The 19,150-nt window shown below is 35.1% G+C and overlaps 1 protein-coding gene, 1 non-coding gene and 1 pseudogene across 3 annotated transcripts; 2 read left to right on the plus strand and 1 right to left on the minus strand.

Annotated features, from left to right (window-relative positions):
- Window positions 1-2,636: 2,636 nt before the first annotated feature.
- LOC128033839 (GLABROUS1 enhancer-binding protein-like) lies at window positions 2,637-3,324 on the minus strand (annotated as a pseudogene).
- Window positions 3,325-3,558: 234 nt separating this feature from the next.
- TRNAE-UUC (transfer RNA glutamic acid (anticodon UUC)) lies at window positions 3,559-3,630 on the plus strand. Its single transcript has one exon. It is a non-coding gene; the product is annotated as a tRNA-Glu (tRNA).
- A 13,136-nt stretch (window positions 3,631-16,766) lies between these two features.
- Window positions 16,767-18,420, plus strand: LOC105776125 (probable transcription factor At1g61730). 2 transcript variants are annotated; one of them, XM_052622123.1, is made up of 2 exons: window positions 16,767-18,075; window positions 18,363-18,420. In XM_052622123.1, exon 1 carries the CDS (start codon window positions 16,934-16,936, stop codon window positions 18,032-18,034), a length of 1,101 nt encoding a protein of 366 aa, XP_052478083.1. In that variant the 5' UTR covers window positions 16,767-16,933; the 3' UTR covers window positions 18,035-18,075; window positions 18,363-18,420. The 2 variants fall into 2 exon arrangements, with proteins under 2 accessions (XP_052478083.1, XP_052478082.1); XM_052622122.1 differs by having other exon boundaries at window positions 16,768-18,075; window positions 18,189-18,420.
- Window positions 18,421-19,150: the final 730 nt, after the last annotated feature.

A 19,150-nucleotide genomic window follows, 5' to 3' on the forward strand; every position in this document is an offset into this window, starting at 1 on the left:
GAACCTCATTTCTTACAGCAGGATTACCAATCCAGGCCAAATCCCCTGCAAGAGGAACCTGACTTTAACCAACCATCACTTTTGTGAGACCGTCTTACACTAGATCACCATTTCTTAATGGCGAATGCCATGCCATTTCATTTCTTGGGCTCGATAACCTGTGACGTAGTAAGTTTGCGAACCGACTGTGTAACATTCCCAAAACATACAATAAGACAGCCTTTGCACAAGATGAAAAGATTACTTTTGGAACGATATGGACAGATGCGTCATTCCCGTAATGCGGAGAAATGATGAATACTCATTGAGAAGGGCTAAGTGCAGGTTCTAAGCTTAATGAACTCTTTTGGATGAGTCTTGATAACCTTGGCTAGATGAGTTTAGTGGCTCATGTTTCTTGGGAAAAAAAACACAAGTTTAATAAAAAGAAATTTTATTAGAAAAGAAAAAAAGCAAAAATGATCAAAGCCTTATAGGGAATAAGCATTTACAACAATGATGAGTTAATATTCATGTCACTCCATCTCCTATTTATAGTACATAAAAAATCTAGTTTGTTCCTATTTAAACTCTACATGATAATATTTAAAAGATATAATTTGAAATTAAATCTAAACAATATAATAATCCTAACAATAATCCTAAAAATAAAATTTAAATTTAAACAAAGTCTTATTTCATAAATCTCTTCTTTGAAATTTTGCCCCAAGTCTTCCACACTTTGTATTTTTGGCACCACTTCTTTCCTATTTCATATGTTGACCCGTTTTGTCTTTAAATTCACACTTTTTGGCCCCAAATTTTCTTTTACCTTCAATTTAATCCCTACAAGATAAAAAAAAACTATAAACAACCCAAATTAGTAGGATCGTACTTAAAATATATATTTAATTAACCCATAAAAATATGCCATTTTAGAGTATTATCATATTCCTCGTACTTAGCTCATACTTGCCCCAAGTATGGTTCTTATTCCATTATGTAATTTAGATTTACTATGAAAGAAGTATCACTCCAAAGTTTTATAAACATTAAGCATAATGCGTATAAAAAATAAAGAGAACATTTAGCTTGCTTTAAGTAAAACCGAAAAGTGTTCCAACTTAAACACACAAAAGTTAAATCGAGTTGAATTCTTTCATGAAAATTAGATAATTTACAAAACTTACCAAGACACCCTATTTGTTTCACCCTTAGTCCCCAAATCCAATTCTTTTTTTTTTCTTTTTTCCTTAATTTTTTTCACTTAAGAATGTATTGGCTATTTTGACGCAAAGTGAGATTACAACCCAAGCACCCCACCTTGGTTATTTAGCCAAACACACTCTTAATTTTTTTTTTTGTTTAATTCCGGTTAGTGGAATTTTATGTAACACGTCACACAACATTTTACGCGAAGTAGGATGATAACTCAAACACCTTACCTTGGTTACTTAGTCGGTCACGTTTTAAGCTATGCTCATAACCACGGAATCATCAAATTTTATTTAGTCAAAAATAATTCAATTTAGTCATTAATACTATCAACATTTAATATTTTAGTCACTCTTCTATTAAATTATAAACAAAAACAAAATTGTTTAGTTTAGTTTGACAAAGACTAAAAAATTTTAATCCTATAGGACCTCTTGGATTCCATATTCTACCCTTGTAAGTATGATTAGTTAAAGAGAAGTAAGGATAATTTAGAAAATACAAACTTTTAGACGCAATATTAGACAAAAGCAAAACCAATTACACAAATTAAATGCATATCTAGCTCAAAACACCAATCCTATAAAATTCCTACAGTTATTAAATCTTTTCGTTAATGGAAGAGATGAAATCTTTGATTCTTGCCCATTCAGCCTCAACACTCTTTCTCTTCTTCCAAGCCAACCCTGGCGGTGGCCTCATATACTGCCCATTCCTTTCCCAGTGCATCCAATATACGAAATTAATTATTTATTTGTAGCAGTAGTGATTTGGAGAGCCAATTGAAGGCTGCTGCCGGTCGGCAAGCACACAGTAGTCAACTGAAAAGCAAAAACGCAGCAGCTTGTGCCAAGAATTTTGGTTGGTGCAACAATGGCCTTAATCGGTTCAATTTAGACCAGCTATGGAAGCAAGTCTTGAAGGAGCAATCACCCACTATTTTTGGATTTTGGAGCAATTAGCAGCATGTAGAACGGGTTAACAATGAGATAGTAAAGAGGCATTAAATTAAGCCAAATAGCAGCAGATTTTTGAACATGTTCGGTAACTGATTTGTAAAACAAAGTGCAGCAATTTTGGAACCAATTGCAACTTGATGTACAAGTGAGGAATTTTCGGTAAATGGCAGCAAAGTAGCAATACCTTGGAGGTGAAGCAAACTGATTAAAGAAGGACAAATTAAGAGAAAAAAAAAACACTTGCTCACATAACTTTAATATATTAACTTTAAATGAAACAAAAGTAAAGTAAGCACAGAATCAAGGCCAATAGAGGGTTGCAGCAGACCAACAAACAAAATATATTACCATAACATGAAACAAAAGGATTAAGCACTTCCAAATATGCTTAATAGCATAAGTTACTTTCCGTGCAAACCATAAATATTATCCTAAAGCTACTTATCTAAGCACAAAAGTTTAAAAATATCATTGCCTGCCACTCTATTCGTCTTCGGACTTGTAATATATCAGCGCCAACTTCGCTTGCTCAGCCACAAATTCAGTTCGCTCCGCAAACAACTCAAACTGCGCCATTTGCAATTTCCTCCATTTTGCCTCCATAGCAGCCTTCTTTTTACCATCAACCATATCCAACCCGACCTTTACAACTCCCACGTCCACGTCAGAGACACAAAATATCATATCAAGCAAACTACTGGAACTCTTAGACACCACCTTATCGACCTCTATTGGCCCCGCATTGTCACTTTTCTTATCGGATGAAGAAGGCAACACAGCTTTCAATGCAGCCACTGCCTTGTTATTCCCCTTGGCTTTCCCATTTGACTTGGCAGTTGAAGACTGAAGTTTTCCACTAACCCCCTCTTTGCCCCATATCTTTTTTCGACAACTCAAAAGCTTTCTGTTCATGGGCTTTAGAGAAAGTTCGATCCTCACCCTTCTTAGAGAAAGTTAGCAACCGGTGCAGCGGTGTCCGATTCGGATTCGGAATCAGAACCGGATTCATCAGATTCATCGTTAGCGGTTTCAAGCTTTCTGGATGGTGGGGTCTTGTGGGTTTTGGGGTCTTCCTCATCTTCTTCCTCAGAAGAAGTCACCTCTTCATCTTCTTCTTCAGAGGAAAGAGCGGCTGGTGGGACTTCAACAGGGTAGAACGCTTCGGTGCCATTGAGAAAGAGAGAGAGCCGAGAGGGAGGATGCTACTTGTTTGTTTAATGGTTTTATAGGGAAAGAGGTACTGGGAGATAAAAGTTTTTGTATTCAGAAGGTTGCATCAGTCAAACGGGCTGTAAATTTGACAGAAACGAAGAGTTTTTATTCACTAATGGAAATCGTTACTAACTTTTATGGATGCTTTCATACTTTTTTTATAAACAAATATCATTTATAAATCCAACAACAGTCCATTGTCGTCCAGTGGTTAGGATATCTGGCTTTCACCCAGGAGACCCGGGTTCAATTCCCGGCAATGGAAAGGTACTTCAATTTTTATTGCTTTCTCTTACTGACACGTGGCACACACCCACCAGCTTTTTTTCATTTTATAAATCAGTTAATTTTCAACTTTAGTCCTTTTAATATGCTTAAATTTGAGATTTAATTCTTGTACTTCAATTTCAATTTTAGTCTTAATATGCTTAAATTTGACATTTAATCCTTACACTTTAATCTCTAACACCATTTGGTCTTTATATTTTTATAATTATTTTAAATAATTAATATCATTAACTTTTCAATTAAATGTGGCTACATATAATTTAAAAACAGTAAAGTGCAGAGATTAAATTCTTCAAAATAAATGTTAGAGAATTAAATTATAAATATACAAAGTGTAAAACTTTTCCTCTATATTTAAAACAACCTTTTAAATTCTTTTCGAAACAAGAAACAGATTTTTCAAAGTGCAGTTTCTATGTTTGAATTTGGAATTAAGTGTAAACTAAAGACTTGAATCTTAGGTTAACCTTAAATCATGCTTGGAACATTTCATTGATAAAGATTATTTTATATAAATTTAATTCTATATTATATTTTAACAGTATTAACATACAAAGTTATGTTTTTTTTAATTTTAATAGAAATTTTAAACATGTATATAAATCCAATATATGAACACCACCTTTCTATGTAAACCTTGTTATTCGTATATTTTTTCGTTTTTAGGGGTAAGATAACGAAATAGTTTGATATATTATTACAAGCTAATTCTATCTAATATCATTTGATATGAAACTTTAGCCTTTTACTTTAAAAATATAAAATAAACAAAAAATATCAAAATGGTATCCCACCCACATTATTTACCAAAATGGTATGTTGCGGGTCATTTAATTAATGGCATAGTAGGCTCAGATATGTTAATTATGGTACTTTACGTACATAAATTAACTTAGAGCACATTCCTTCATTTCACAATAGTAATTATAAATGTGAAACATGTGTTGAGACAAATTAATAAAGGTAAAAAAAATCACTGGATCTAATACGTAGCAATGCTTGTAAAGCTTGGTTAAACGAGAGGAAGGAATAAAAATGTTTATTACCTTCATTACTACGAGCTAAGACGAAGAGAATTTATTCTCTATAAGCAAGAAGTTGAAAACCAACTTAATAAATGATTAAGTAATCATGATGATGGATATATTGAATCATTTCAATAACACCACCATACTTTCCTAAAATAGAGTAATCGAGAAGAAAATCAGATTCTAAAAGAAAAGATGAATGCACAGCTAAAAAGCTTTAGGTTATCACGTAAAATGTGGGGGGAGCGTTTCTATGCGTAAATTACCTTTTAAATAAGATACCCCACAAGAAAAGGGACAAGATGCTACATAAGTTATGGGAAGGTAGAAAACCATCCGTGTGGGGGGTGTATTGCTAGCGTAACATATAATGGTAAGTCGAGACATATGCGACGTCAACATAATACCGTTAAACAAATTATCTCAAACGGAGTTATCTATATTGATTTTGGAAAATTAAAAGATAACATTGCAGATCCACTAACCAAAAGTTTAAAACGAGATCATGTTGTTAAAACATCGAAAGGAATGCGACTAAAGCCTATGAAAATAAAAGGCGCTATGTGAAGGAAAACCCTACCTAGTTAACTGAAGATCCCAATATCTAAGTTCGAAAGGACAACCTAATTGTTCAGACCTTGTGAGGTCACTTTGGGGGTACTTATCCCAAGTCCGTTCCTATGATGTAAACAGTGACTAAAAACGGGATAGGTTAGGCAATGCTTTTAATAACCATTGTATGTTTCTATGAGCCGAACAACATAAGTCACCTATGTGAGAGTGAAGTGAAGTCGCTTCAATGAGACTATTAGGGCATAGTTCTCTCAAACTCTTGCAGAACCAGAAGATGTTCACGGCTATATGAACATACCCATGAGAACTAAAACCTTGCCAGGGAGGTAGCTGTGTGAGGTATATCATCGTTTACACAAAAGGCAGAACGGTTTAAGGACATCACGTCTACTGGTCAGCTAGTAAAGTAAATATACTATAGCAAGGGAAGGTTCAAGGGTGGATACCTACCTATCCTATACAACTATCGATCGTAGATTCTATCACCACATCGAGTCAAAGTTTTTCGATAAAACTATCAATTTTCATTCATGTGGGGGATTGTTGGAAAAATTACATTCTTATGGGAAATTTGAGGCATATTCTCAATAGGTAAAAGTGGAGAATTGAATCATAATTTTATGGTTCATATTCTAATCCATGAGACCTTTACAACGGTATATCATATGCTCAAAATGGTTGAGTGATGAATGAGAAATTAATTAAGCTACTTGGAAATATTATTAAGGAAAAATAATAGGCTTAGACCCAACATTGGTTAAATACCAAGTATGGGATGTGTTTATATATGTGAACTCTCTTAAAGGGTAATTGAATGACTAAGCTTGTAACTTTGCCTCGCGTGCAGGAAGGTGTAGGTCCAAACCCGATAGGTTTGGGGTACACCCGCACAATGTGGGTGACGCGAAATGTCCGAACAGGTCGAAAATTTATATTAGCCCAACACGAATTTATTTTTCCTCAGCAGAAAAAATCTGCTTATATATGGAAACTTATTTTATTAATTTGATTCTAATAAATCTGTTTAAATTTTTTATTTAATGGCAGATATTGGGGATATTTTTTCCAAAAATTCCAACACTCTCTCCATGCCTATAAAAGGCGATGATTCTGAAAGTTTTTTGTACACTTTCATACTCTCTAAGAATTTCTCTTGCCGAAACTCTATTATTCTCAAGAAATCTCTTTTTTCCATCCTTCGTGTTTTATAAATATTCCGGTGATAGAAAAATGCATTGTTCATTCGATTGATTGTGGTAGATGTGCTACTACTTCGATCATTGTTGTTGTATCTTGGGAGCCTTTCGACCAACGTTACTCCAAGTATCGTAGAGCGGTCGAATCTGTCTTAAGGAAACTGTGTTTCACGAGCCTCAACATTTCGTAAAATCTCAATTCTCCTTTATTTCAATTGTTTATTATTGTTTTATTTGATTTTCATATTTGATAAATTCATTATAAATATTTATGTTCATATTTTATTTTATATGTGTTTATTTATAATTAATTTATTTTGTTCGCTAACATGTTTTGTCCAACATTTGAGGGTGTTGTAGAGGTGACACTACTTTATACGGGTCAGTAATATGGGATATGAGTACGTTATTTTGGGGATTTGGTGGTGCCTTCCTAACAGGTGACACTAGATTGATTAAACCCATCAATATTGCATTTTAGAGTTTTACGAGCTTAGGCATTAACTGAGGGTTTCACTGGAAAATGGGGTTTAGAGGTTTATAAACTATTTAGGGTGTTGGAAAAAATTGTGCTAATTCAAAAAAAAAAGTGAGAGTAGAGATTAGAGAAGAGAAGAATGAGACGATTTAAAGAAAACAAAGAAGATAAGATAAGATAGAAGAGGGCTTAGATCAGTAGAGAAATAGAAAAGAAAGAATAGGGTTTTTTTTTAAAGAGAAAGAAGCAACAACAACTTAGTAGTAGAGAAGAAAAAAGAAAAAAAGGTTTTAGGGTTTGAAAGGAAAAAGACGGTTTGAAAGGGAAAAAAAGAAGATAATGAAGTGTTTTGGGTTTAGTTTGGGGTTTTCAAATTCTTTTCTTTTTAAAGGTAATATTTTTTAATTATTTATTTTTTTAGTGTAGTGTTTATTGTTATTTTTAATTGTTTTTTTTGTTTGAGGGGAGGAAGCAACACTTAAATTGTTATTTAAAAGTAAATTGATTTTTATAGTTATTTGTTAATATTTTTTGTAATTAATTCTTTTTAGTATTAAATATTTGTTTGATCTTATAGTTTTATTTGTTCTTTTAAAACATCAAGCTAATGATTTATTTTGAAAGACAAGGTTGGTGCCGCCTCTACACCACCTTCAACCACCCACAACATCCCATTTTGGTAAATAATGTGGGTGGGATACCATTTTGATATTTTTTTTGTTTATTTTTGTATTATTAAAGTAAAAAAGCCTGAAAAATTGAACAAAAATTAATAAACCCATCACTTTTTGGAATAGTGAAATTCATTTTAAGCAACAACCTATATTAATTATTTGTACGGATATAATATTTTTTTGGTAGAAAATAAACAACAACTTCTACAATTACAACCACTGGTTTTATTACAATACCAAAGCTTTATTACGATCCTCTAACAAAATGTCTTTCACTGCATGTAGAGGAGCAACAAATAATTATAAACCAGCAAGATGAATGGCTATTTTGGCCAAGCAATCTGCAACTTCATTCTAAGATCTCGGCATATGCCGTAATCAGATTTCTCATTCTTGGTGCATCATTTCATGAATCAACCGTAATTCCACCATTTTACTACTAGAAGCACTACCAGCCAAAAGAGATTCAACCAACAACACATTGTCACATTCCAGTTATATTCGTCCAAAATCATTATCCCAAACTATGCATAGTCCTTATAAAATAGATCTAGCTTCATTTTTAAAAATTGATTTCTTACCCAATAACATAGTATAACCACATTACCACATTGCATTCAAGTCCCTCAACACACCTCCAATTGATACATTCGCATTATTAGAAGACACCGCCCCATCCGTATTTACTTTAATCCATCCATCCTCCGGTGGTGCCTAATAATAGATAGTGACCATCTGATTTGGCTAGAATAGATTGGAACTGGAAGTTGCATAACTCTTTACCCATATGAGACCTGTATCCACAAGATTTTGAATACAATTATGTCTATTAGAAAAGACAAAATGATTCCTATTCTTCCATAACAACCAATATATTATGGAGAAAAGAGTCCTCAATTCAAAATCCTTACTCCCACAATGCCCCTTATCTTGAATATTCCAAACTAACCAATCCTTCAGTTGTAATGAAAAGAAAATAATGTGAGCGTGAATCGACACAACTAACATCCAAATCACCCTTGAAAATGGGTAATCCTGCATAGCATGAATCCCAGATTCGCATAAAGTAGTACATCTGGGACAATTCCCACCATTTGATATATGCCTCATCAATCGTTCCCCATTCATTAACAATATATTTTGCCAAAAAAGCCAAAGGAATACTCAAACCCTTTAAGGTGTCTTAGTTTTCTATATCAATTTCCACATAGGAGAAGCCTCATGACTCACCACACAAAGATTCTTATATTCTCAAAATTAGAGAAGTTCTCTTTCGACATCCATTTCCACGCTAGCTAATCCAGGCCTGCATCAGGAGTAGGTGGCAACACTGTTGCTATTTGGTTAACAACGTTGTCAGGAATCAAACTTCTTAACCGGGCCCAAACCTAATCTCCAGTAGAATAAAAAAAATCACAAACATAGAGCATGTCATCTGGCTGAACAATCCCTCTAAAGAAAGCTCTGAGCCGACCAATCTCCCGAAGTTATACATCATTCTAAAAATTAGAGAGCCCAACATCACCAATGGACCAAAAAATGTTGTCAATTACCTCTAACCAAACTGCATTCAACGATCTCCAAATGAAAAAACAGTTACTCCTCGCAATTAAGGTTGGAACCCTTCCCATGAACACGATACTTTTTTCTTAACATTTGAACCCACAGTGCATCTATCTTTGTAAGTAATTGGAAACCTAATTTCAATAGAAAAATTTTGTTTTGATCCACCAAATTTCGTAGTTCAAGCCCTCCAGAATCGAGAGGTTTATAATAGTCTTTCTAAGAAACAAGCATCGGTCTCCTAGCTTCGAAGCTAGTACTCTAAACAAAGTTACGTGCTAATCTCCCATTCTCCTTACAAATCGAAACTGGTATATATACCATACTCATGAAGTAGTTGGGAATTGCTAGTAGAAGAGATTTGGCTAACGTTATTCTCTCTGCCAGTGATAATTTTTTTTGCTTTCCAACCATTGAGTTTGTTCCTTACCTTATCAACCACAAACTTGAATGTATTCATTACAGTTCTTTTCTAAAGTAGTGGCATTCCAAGATAACTTCCCAGATCATCAACTCGCACAAACCCTATCTGACTGCAAATTGTTGCTGCTAAAGTATCTAAAGTGTTATAAGAAAAAAGCACTTGTGATTTGTTTCTATTTATCTTTTGACTCAAAAAGTAACAAAAATCATTCAAGATTCCATTGATCAAAGCTGTCTGCCTCCTATTTGCCTTACAAAACAACATGAGATCATCGGTAAAAAATAGATTTGACAAATCAGGACCACTCATTGATAATCTTAATAGGACTAAGTTTTTGTTCCACTGCATAATCAATACAATGGCCTAGTCATTCCATATAGAGAATAAAAAGATATGGAGATAAAAGATCTCCTTGTCAAATGCAACGTGTCGGTTTAAACGTATTCATCGAAGATGATGACATACAATTTAAAATAATAGTAATTAACAACCGTAGTTTAGAAATAGTATCATCCAAAAAATCTCATCTAACTCTATCATAATAGGAAAACTTTGTGAAAAGAAAAAAAATTATGAAAAAAAAAGAGAAGAAATGAGAAATATAAAAAAAAAGAGAAAGAAGGAAGAAAATAGGGGAAAGAAATATGAGAAAGAAATTTGAGAGTTTCAATTGTCAAATAGGATGACACGTGGTGACGCATGATTGGTCAGCACTGCCACATCAGGAAAAAAGTAACAGCGTTAGTCACAGGTACCAAACTAGTGGACGGAAAAAAGTTCGGTTATTAATCAACGACAAAAAAACTATAAGTACCAATCTGAGATAAGTGAAAAAATTCAGGTACCAATCTAATGTTTAACCCAAAATAAAAACATTTATTGTACAATTTACGATGTTTACCTCATCATTAATGGCAATATGTATGGATCGATAAAAGTGAAAGATAAAAATTTTATCTTAAATATATTTTATATATTAAAATCACATACAAATATAATTATCACAATTATTTAAAATAAATTTTAGCTTAAATATTACATTTTCTAAAAAGTTGATTGAAGAAACTCTCTCTCCGGTTGACTTTGTGATTAGAACGAATTCTGCGGGTAGGGCAACGATGAAGGTTAATCGATGTACGGATGGGCCCTCAGACTCGATTGATCTGACTGTAGATGGAAATGGATAGCCCATACAGAATAAGATTGTGAATACGGCGATGATATATTATAAAACTAAATTGATAGGTGATCCGGTGAGTCACAATTCGATAGTAGATTTAGAGGAAGATTTTGAATTGCAGGATGGAGACGTGACCACGGTGCTAATGGGTGGAGTCCCATCGATTACTTTCTTCGATCATGTTTAGTAATTTATAGCGCGAAAAATGACCCTAACTGTTGTGGTGAAGCTATTGGGGAAGAAGATAGGGTTTTATACATTGCTTAATAAGGTCTCTTCGTTGTGGAAACTATAGAGTCGATTTCAATTGATGGATTTGGAAAATGATTTCTACCTCGTTCATTTTAAAGATATGGATGATTTTGACAAAATTCTAATAGGTGGTCCATGGGTAATCTTTGGTCATTATCTAACGATAAAACCTTGGTTATTAGATTTCTCAACTGCTAACACAAAAGTAGATAATCAAATTGCCTGGATAAAATTGCCTGGTTTATCGGAAGGATACTACTCAAAAATGTTACTTCGGGCTATAGGGCAAACAAATGGGCCGATGATTAGAATTGATGAACATACGAATATAGCAATAAGAGAAAGGCTCGCTCTGTTGGTAGTGTGTGCAGATCTTAGGAAGTCTTTGATTTTTAAGGTTCGAATAAATGGTAAAACGCAAAGGGTCGAATACGAGTCTCTGCCAAATATCTATTTTACTTGTACGTTGTATGGGCATACAACTGCACTTTGTTCAAGAGAAGAAACAGGCATGATGGAAAACTCGATGGACACCACAGTACTAATTACGAAGGAATCAAATCTGACTAATAGGGTTGAAAAGCAACCATTTGGTCCTTGGATGCTAGTGGAATGAAAACAGAGAGGAAGGTTTAAAGAGTCTACAATGGTGGCTAACAGTGGTCAATACAACCGATATACGGGATCGCATTTCTTTATTCTAGAGGATGGCAGAATTAATAGTGCAACAGTTAATCATGGAGTTAATTTTGTTGCTAAAGAAGAAAACAACGAAGTTACTGTAGATTTGTAGAGATATGTGGAAGGGATGAGTTCGAAGGCAGCTGATGATGTCAGTGGGAATAGGAAAATTGTTTCTAGGGCAAAAGGGAAAGAATTAGCTGTGGCTAATGGGCATAGGAAAAATCTACAAATATTGAGACCTAATAGTAATGGTCCAGGGCTTCATTTAAGTAAAGGTGTCAGTGGGTTTAACGATGGAGCAAATTTGGTAAAATCAGGCTTTGATGGGCCGTTTGGTAATTTAAAGACCCAAGCTATGAATTTTAAAACAAACTTAAATAGAAATAAACACCAAGCCTATCGTCACACGAATCAGGTTTTAGAAAAGAAAATAAAATGTTTCAGTTTGGTGCTATGAGAAATGAGAGTATGGGAAGAGAAGTGGAGGCCACTGTGGAGGAGGACATGCACCGTAAGAAACCTCTTGATATCGGGTTGACAAATCATGATCAACTTATGATGGGAATTTCGGAGGCTATGGAAGACATCATTCAAGCAATTGAAACTTCCTGTCAACAAAATAAATTAGAGGATCCATCGAATTCTTTGATGGTTGGTATGGAAGCGTAAATGAATCAGGAAAATGAGGTAAGTCGTTCATTCCTTAGTTATTAGTTTGATTGTCGGTTTTGACTATCTACTGTTTATGGTTATAGATTCTAAGCTGATTCTTTAGAATCGTCAAAGAACAGGGCATCCCCGATTCCATAAATTTATTAGTGAATATAGAAAGGAGTTTGACCCTGATGTTTTTTGTTTTTTTGAAACGCGAATCAGTGGTGAGCGTGCTGAAGTTATTATAAGTAGAATTGGTTTTCTGAACTTGTGTAGGGTTGAAGCGAAAGGCTTTGAATGATGAATTTGGGTTTTTTAGAAAGATACTTTACATGTTGAAATTCTTGATTTACAACCTCAAACAATTAATATGAGGATCCGATGTACTTATTATTCTTCTCAATTTCTTTGTACAACTATCTATGGTAGTCTCCAACCAACAAAAAGAAAGATATTGTGGGAATATGTTGGTTCAGTCGCAGAACAGATTATTGAACCTTGGGTTATTGCTGAAGATTTCAATGTTATTTTAGATTCTTCAGAACGGATTGGTGGTGCAGATTCGACAAGAAATGGATGTCTGTAGTTTTAGGAATTTATGTTTAATTATAGCATCCGCGGTTTAAGCTTTTGTGGGTCACAATTTTGTTGGAGTAGAAGAGGCCTGTCTCAGCGGTTAGACCAAGTAGTGGGTAATGCAGCTTAGTTCTCCTTTATGTCAAATTGTTATGTTAGAAACCTTTATCTCTAAAATCTGATCATCATCTGGTTTTACTTTATTTAAAGCTGAAGCAAAGAAGAGGAGTTAGACCCTTTCGTTGTTTGGAGAGTTAGATGTTACATGCAAATTTTAAAGAGCTATATTTTTAGAATTTGAGGAATGATATTTTCGTGGTAGACAATTTGAATTAGTTTCAAGTAGAGGTTCAAGACTAGAATAAGACAGTTTATGATAATATATTTCAAAGAAAGCGCTAGTTAATTTCAGAACTTAAACGGGTGCAGCATATTTTGGAATTAAGATACTCTTAGTGCCTTCGTAATAGAGAGCTAGAACTGAGACTAGAAGTGGAGGAAATTTTGTATCATGAGGAATTATTATGGTTCCAAAAATCATGTTCTAATTGGCTTGTGAAGGGAGACAGGAATACCAAATTTTTTCGTAGTCGTACATTAGTTAGGCAATAAGATAATAGAATTGTGGGTTTCAAAATTGATGGTGATGAGTGGTATTTTCAGTCGACGGTGCTTAAGAAACATGTTGTGAAGTTTTTCAAAAAAATTTATTTTATAGATTACATTGTCTATGGTGGTCTTACATGTAGAGGGTATTTCCCGACATTATCACAAATAGATAAAGAGAACCTTAGTATGGTGGTCTTGAATATAGAGATTCGTAAGACAGTGTTTGATATGGTGCCACTTAAAACATCTAAAATTGATGGATTTCATACAAAATTCTACCAATCACAATGGGATGTTGTAAGGTTGATGGTGTGTAGATTGGTTCAGCGGGTTATGGAGGGGTATCTTTTAGATCAAAGACTAAATAAAACATGACTTGTTCTTATTTTGAAAGTTCAAGGATCTGAGAAGGTTTCGCAGTTTAGACCTATTAGTCTATGTACGGTAGCTTACAAAATTATCACGAAAGCTATTGTCAACAGATTAAGATCGTTAATGATGAAACTGGTTAGTCAAAATCAAGCTAGCTTTGTGATGGGAAGAAATATTTCGGACGATATTATTGTCATTTAGAAAGTTGTTCATTCTATGAAAAACTTTACAGGAATGAAGATTGGGATAATCCTCAGAATTGATTTAGAAAAGGCGTATGACGGATTAAGATGGAATTTCCTAGAAGAAACGTTGTCTACTGTTGGTTTTTCGACTACTCTAATTTTTGTTATCCTTAACTGTGTATCTTCATCATCTTTTCAAGTTCTTTGGAATGAAATGATGACTGAGGCTTTCAAACCCTTCTCGTGGTATCCGACAAGCGGATCCCCTATCGCCCTATTTATTTGTTCTGTGTATGGAATGGATGGGGTATCTAATTAATGAAGCGATTAATAAAAAAAGATGGGTTCCGCTGCGATTGTCTAGGAAGGGGCCGAATCTTTCTCATTTGTTTTTGCAGGTGACTTATTGTTATTCTGCAAGGTTAATTTAGGGCAATCTAATATTGTTATTGATATTCTAAATAAATTTTTTCTACTACTTGGGACAGAAGGTGAACAAAGGTAAATCCCAAATCTTTTTTTCACCAATGTTCTAGATGAATTATCTTCGGCTATTTGTAGGAAAATAGAGTTTGCATACATTGATGATCTAGGAAGTAACTAGGCATGCCGATTTTACATGGGAGAGTTGGTATTCATTCATTTGAGTTTGTTGTGAAGAAGGTTCATGACAAGTTAAATGGTTGGGTTGCAAAGAAGCTTTCATTAGCCGGTCAAGCTACGCTAGCAAAAACAGTACTCCTGTCTATTCCGAACTATTTCATGGCAACGACTCAGTTGTCAATTTTAGCCTGTAGGGAAATTAAAAAGTTGGCTGGGAATTTTATCTAGGGATCTACAGTTGAGATGAGGAAGCCAACACTAATTCGTTGGGATGTTTGTTGTACTTCTATGGTTGTGGGTGGGTTTCGTATATGTAGCTTAATGGACCAAAATAAAATTTTCTTATTGAAATTAAGATTCCAGTTACTTACAAAGACGGAAGCCTTATGGGTACAAGTTGTGAGAAACAAGTATAATTTGTGTGGAGTTTTACCAACCGGTATCTCAAGATATAATTGTTCATTCTTTTGGAGGTCACTCATGAAATTTTGGCCTGAGGTACTCAAAAATATTTATTGGGCAATAGAGGATGGACGTCTGATGAATTTTTGGAATGACCTTTGGGTCCCTCAGGTGGGAATTTTGAAAACATGGCATACTGGAGGGTCAAGATTGGATGATACTCTTCGAGTCAGTGATTTGGTGGATGATAATGGTAATTGAGATTGGGGCTATCTAAGAAATTTACTTCCTGACAGCATTGTTTTGCAAATAGGCGTAGTAGTCCCACATTCGTTGGATGCTGGGCCAAATTGTCTTGCATGGAAATGGGCGACTAAGGAGATGTTCTCTGTATCTGAAACTTATAAGAAACTCCATCAGTTTGATTTAGGTGTCAATGCACATAGTTGGAAAATTATCTGGGAAGTAAGAGTGCCTCAAAGAGTTAGAATGTTCATGTGGACTCTATGGCATGAGAGAATTTTGACTAATGATGAAAGGGTAAGGAGACACATGACAAATTATAGAAGTTGTGAGAGGTGTAGCCATGTTGATGAATCAGGTATCCATGCTTTACGTGATTGCAGTTTCGCTAAAGCGGTGTGGTTGTCGATTGTGCCGAAACATAATCAGGTACAATTTTTCTCTTTTTCGCTTCAAGACTAGTTGCTGTGGAATTTGCAAAATATAGGTAATTATAATTATCATGATATTGAATGGCAAATGTTCTTCTCAATAATTTGTTGGCTATTATGGAAAAATAGAAACATGTATTTGTTTTCAATAGGCCATAGTTGTGGTCAGGAAATTATGGATACAAGCATAAGTTGGGCAAGAAGTTATAAGTGGTTAAACATGGCACGATTGCATGATAGTTCGAGGGTGACAACCAATCAGTGGGCATGTCCAACTAAAGGATGGGTTAAACTTAATACGGATGGAGCTGTATCGAGAAATAACTCATTTGCTGGCATTGGAGGAGTGTTTAGAAGTGCCGATGACAAATGGTTAGGTGGTTTTTTGATGAAGTTAGGAAATGATTCAATTTTCAAGATTGAGGGGATAGCCTTACTTGAAGGCTTACTTATATCATGGAGGAAAAGTCATCGACAGTTGGAAGTGGAATGTGATAATGCTCTCTTAGTTGAATTGATTTTAGCTTGTGGAGTTACAGATAGTCATTTGACTGAAATGTGTATTATCCATCATTTATTGAGTCGAAATTGGAAGGTCCTTGTTTGTCATATTTTGAGGTTGCAAAATATAGTAACTGATCATATGGCTAAGTGTATGGCGACTAATTCAACAGAAATTCATTAGTTTGAAAAACCCCCGGCAATCAGCTAGAAATTTAATTAAGGCGGATTATGTTCTTGCTTTGAGTCACTAGTGTAATTCTTAAAATTTTTTACTTTAAGATGTATTTTTTTCTACTAAAAAAATAATCTTCAAAGAGGATATACTTTTTTAATCAAAGGTAAATTTGTAAAAGTGAAAGCTAAAAAATTTAGCTTGAATTAAAAATGTCTGTTTAAAAATATGATTAATTTAAAAAAGTTACTTTTGATTTGAAATTATGATATGATGGAGCTTGAATTAGATTTCCGACGCTTGGTTAGGGGGAAAACTCTTTATTTCCCACATTTAAACTTTGACTCTTCGTTTCTATCAATTTTACAGCCCATTTGAAAAGAAAACCTTCTGAAATCAGTCCTTCATCCCCCCTCTTTCCCTATAAAACCATCAAACAAACAAGAAGTATCCACCCCACTCTCTCTCTCTTTCTTAATGGCACCAAAGCGTGCAAACCCTGTTGAAGTCCCAGCACCCGCTTTTTCATCTGAAGAAGATGAAGAGGTGACTTCTTCTGAGGAAGAAGAAGAAGGGTCTTCAACTGAGGAAGAAGGTGAGGAAGACCCCAAAACCAAGTCTACTCCATTGACCCACAAGATCCCACCACACAGAAAGCTTGAAACCGCTAACGATGAATCTGATGAATCCGGTTCTGATTCCGAATCTGAATCCGACACCGCTGCACCGGTTGCTATTGCGACGAAACCCGGATCGAATAAGCCCTTGGCTTCTTCATCTAAACGGCCTGGGGAGTCTGGGTTGGATGCCAAAGAAGGGAAACGACCCAAGAAGAAGGTTGGGGGAGAAGGGATGGCTACTGCACCTGTTGTGGAGGAGGTGAAAAGGACTGGTGAAGATGCAAAGAAGCTGCTGTTCCAGCGGTTGTTTAGTGAAGATGATGAGATTGCTTTGTTGAAAGGTATGTTGGATTATTCTGCTAAGACAGGGGCTGACCCTCATACTGATATGAATGGATTTTATGACTTCGTTAAGAAATCGATTCATACTAATGTTAGCAAAGTACAATTGATGGATAAGGTTAGAAGACTAAAGAAAAAATTCAAAAACAATGTTGGTAAAAATAAGAAGGGTGAGGATCCAACTTTCTCTAAAGCCCATGAACAAAAAGCTTTTGAGTTGTCGAAAAAGATTTGGGGAGTTAGTGGAAAAGTTGAGTCTTCAACTGCCAAGTCGAATGGGAAAGCCAAGGGGAATAACAAGGTAGTGGCAGCATTGAAAGCTGAGTTGCCTTCTTCATCCGATAAGAAAACAGACAATGCGGTGCCAATAGAGGTCGATATTGTGGTGTCTAAGAGTTACAGTAGTTTGCTTGATATGAAATTTAGTGTCTCTGACACGGAAGTAGGTGTTGTAAAGGTCGGGTTGGATATGGTTGATGGTGAGAAGAAGGCTGCTTTGGAGGCAAAATGGAGGAAATTGCAAATGGCGCAGTTGGAGTTGTTTGTTGAGCGAGCTGAATTTGTGACTGAGCAAGCTAAGTTGGCGCTGAAATATTACAAGTCCGAAGACGAATAGATTGGCAAGAAATGAAATTTTTTAACTTCTGTGATTATTAGGTAAGTAAGATGCCTTTGGTAACTTTAGGATGGTACTTATGCTGTTAAGCATATTTGGAAGTGCTTAATCCTTTTGTTTCATGTTATGGTAATATATTTTGTTTGTTTGTTAGTCTGCTGCGACCCTCTATTGGCCTTCGGTGCTTACTTTACTTTTTAAACTGCTGCTGCCATCTCTCTTAAGCCTTGAAGGAATTGCTGTTTTGCTGCCATTTACCAAAAATTCCTCTCTTGTAAATCTAGCTTGTTTTGGTTCTAAAATTGCTTCACTTTGTTGTACAAATCAGGTACTGAACATGTTCAAAAATCTGCTGCTATTTGGCTTAATGTAATGCTGCTTTACCATCTCATTGTTCACCCATTGTTTCCATTCATATTGTTTTGAATTGTCATTGCACATGCTGCTAATTGCTTCATCGTTTGCCTCAAAAATCCGAAAATAATGGGTGATTGTTGCTTCAAGGCTTGCTGCGATAGCTGGATTGAACCGATTGAGGCCATTGTTGCACCAACCAAAATTCTTGGCACAATGTACTGCGTTTTTGCTTTTCGATTGGTTACTGTGTGCTTTCAAACCAGCAGTTACTTGCTTTCATCATTAACCTTCAGTTGGCTCTCCAAATCACTACTGCCCCAAAATGAGCCAGTACAACCACCTTAGCAGAAACACCAATGGCTACGAGGAGTACCAATTAATTGTTCTAATAGTGGGATCATGACCATGCAAACGTAATTAAAGTGAAGATTTAGATTTAGGCTTAGGTTGGTACTTAAAGCCCCTGCATCGCCGCCATGGAAACTACAACACCCTCACCTCATTTATGACAAAACCAGCTCTCCTCTTTCTAAATTCCAACAAAACAAGAAACAAATAAATAAGTGTATCTGTATCCACTCAAAGGTTTCTCTTACACTTCCAATCAATCTAATCCAACTATGACGTTTTCTTTTTTTAATCAAAAATGTCCAACCTACTTTCCCTATTATTCCATGTCCCATTTCCTTATTCCTCATTGCACCCTAAATCCCGTTCCTACTTTTTCTGACTGCATGTATCTAGGAATCTGAATTTTTT

The sequence above is a fragment of the Gossypium raimondii genome, chromosome 10 (genome assembly GCF_025698545.1).
Source record: "Gossypium raimondii isolate GPD5lz chromosome 10, ASM2569854v1, whole genome shotgun sequence".
NCBI classification, from domain to species: Eukaryota; Viridiplantae; Streptophyta; class Magnoliopsida; order Malvales; family Malvaceae; genus Gossypium; species Gossypium raimondii.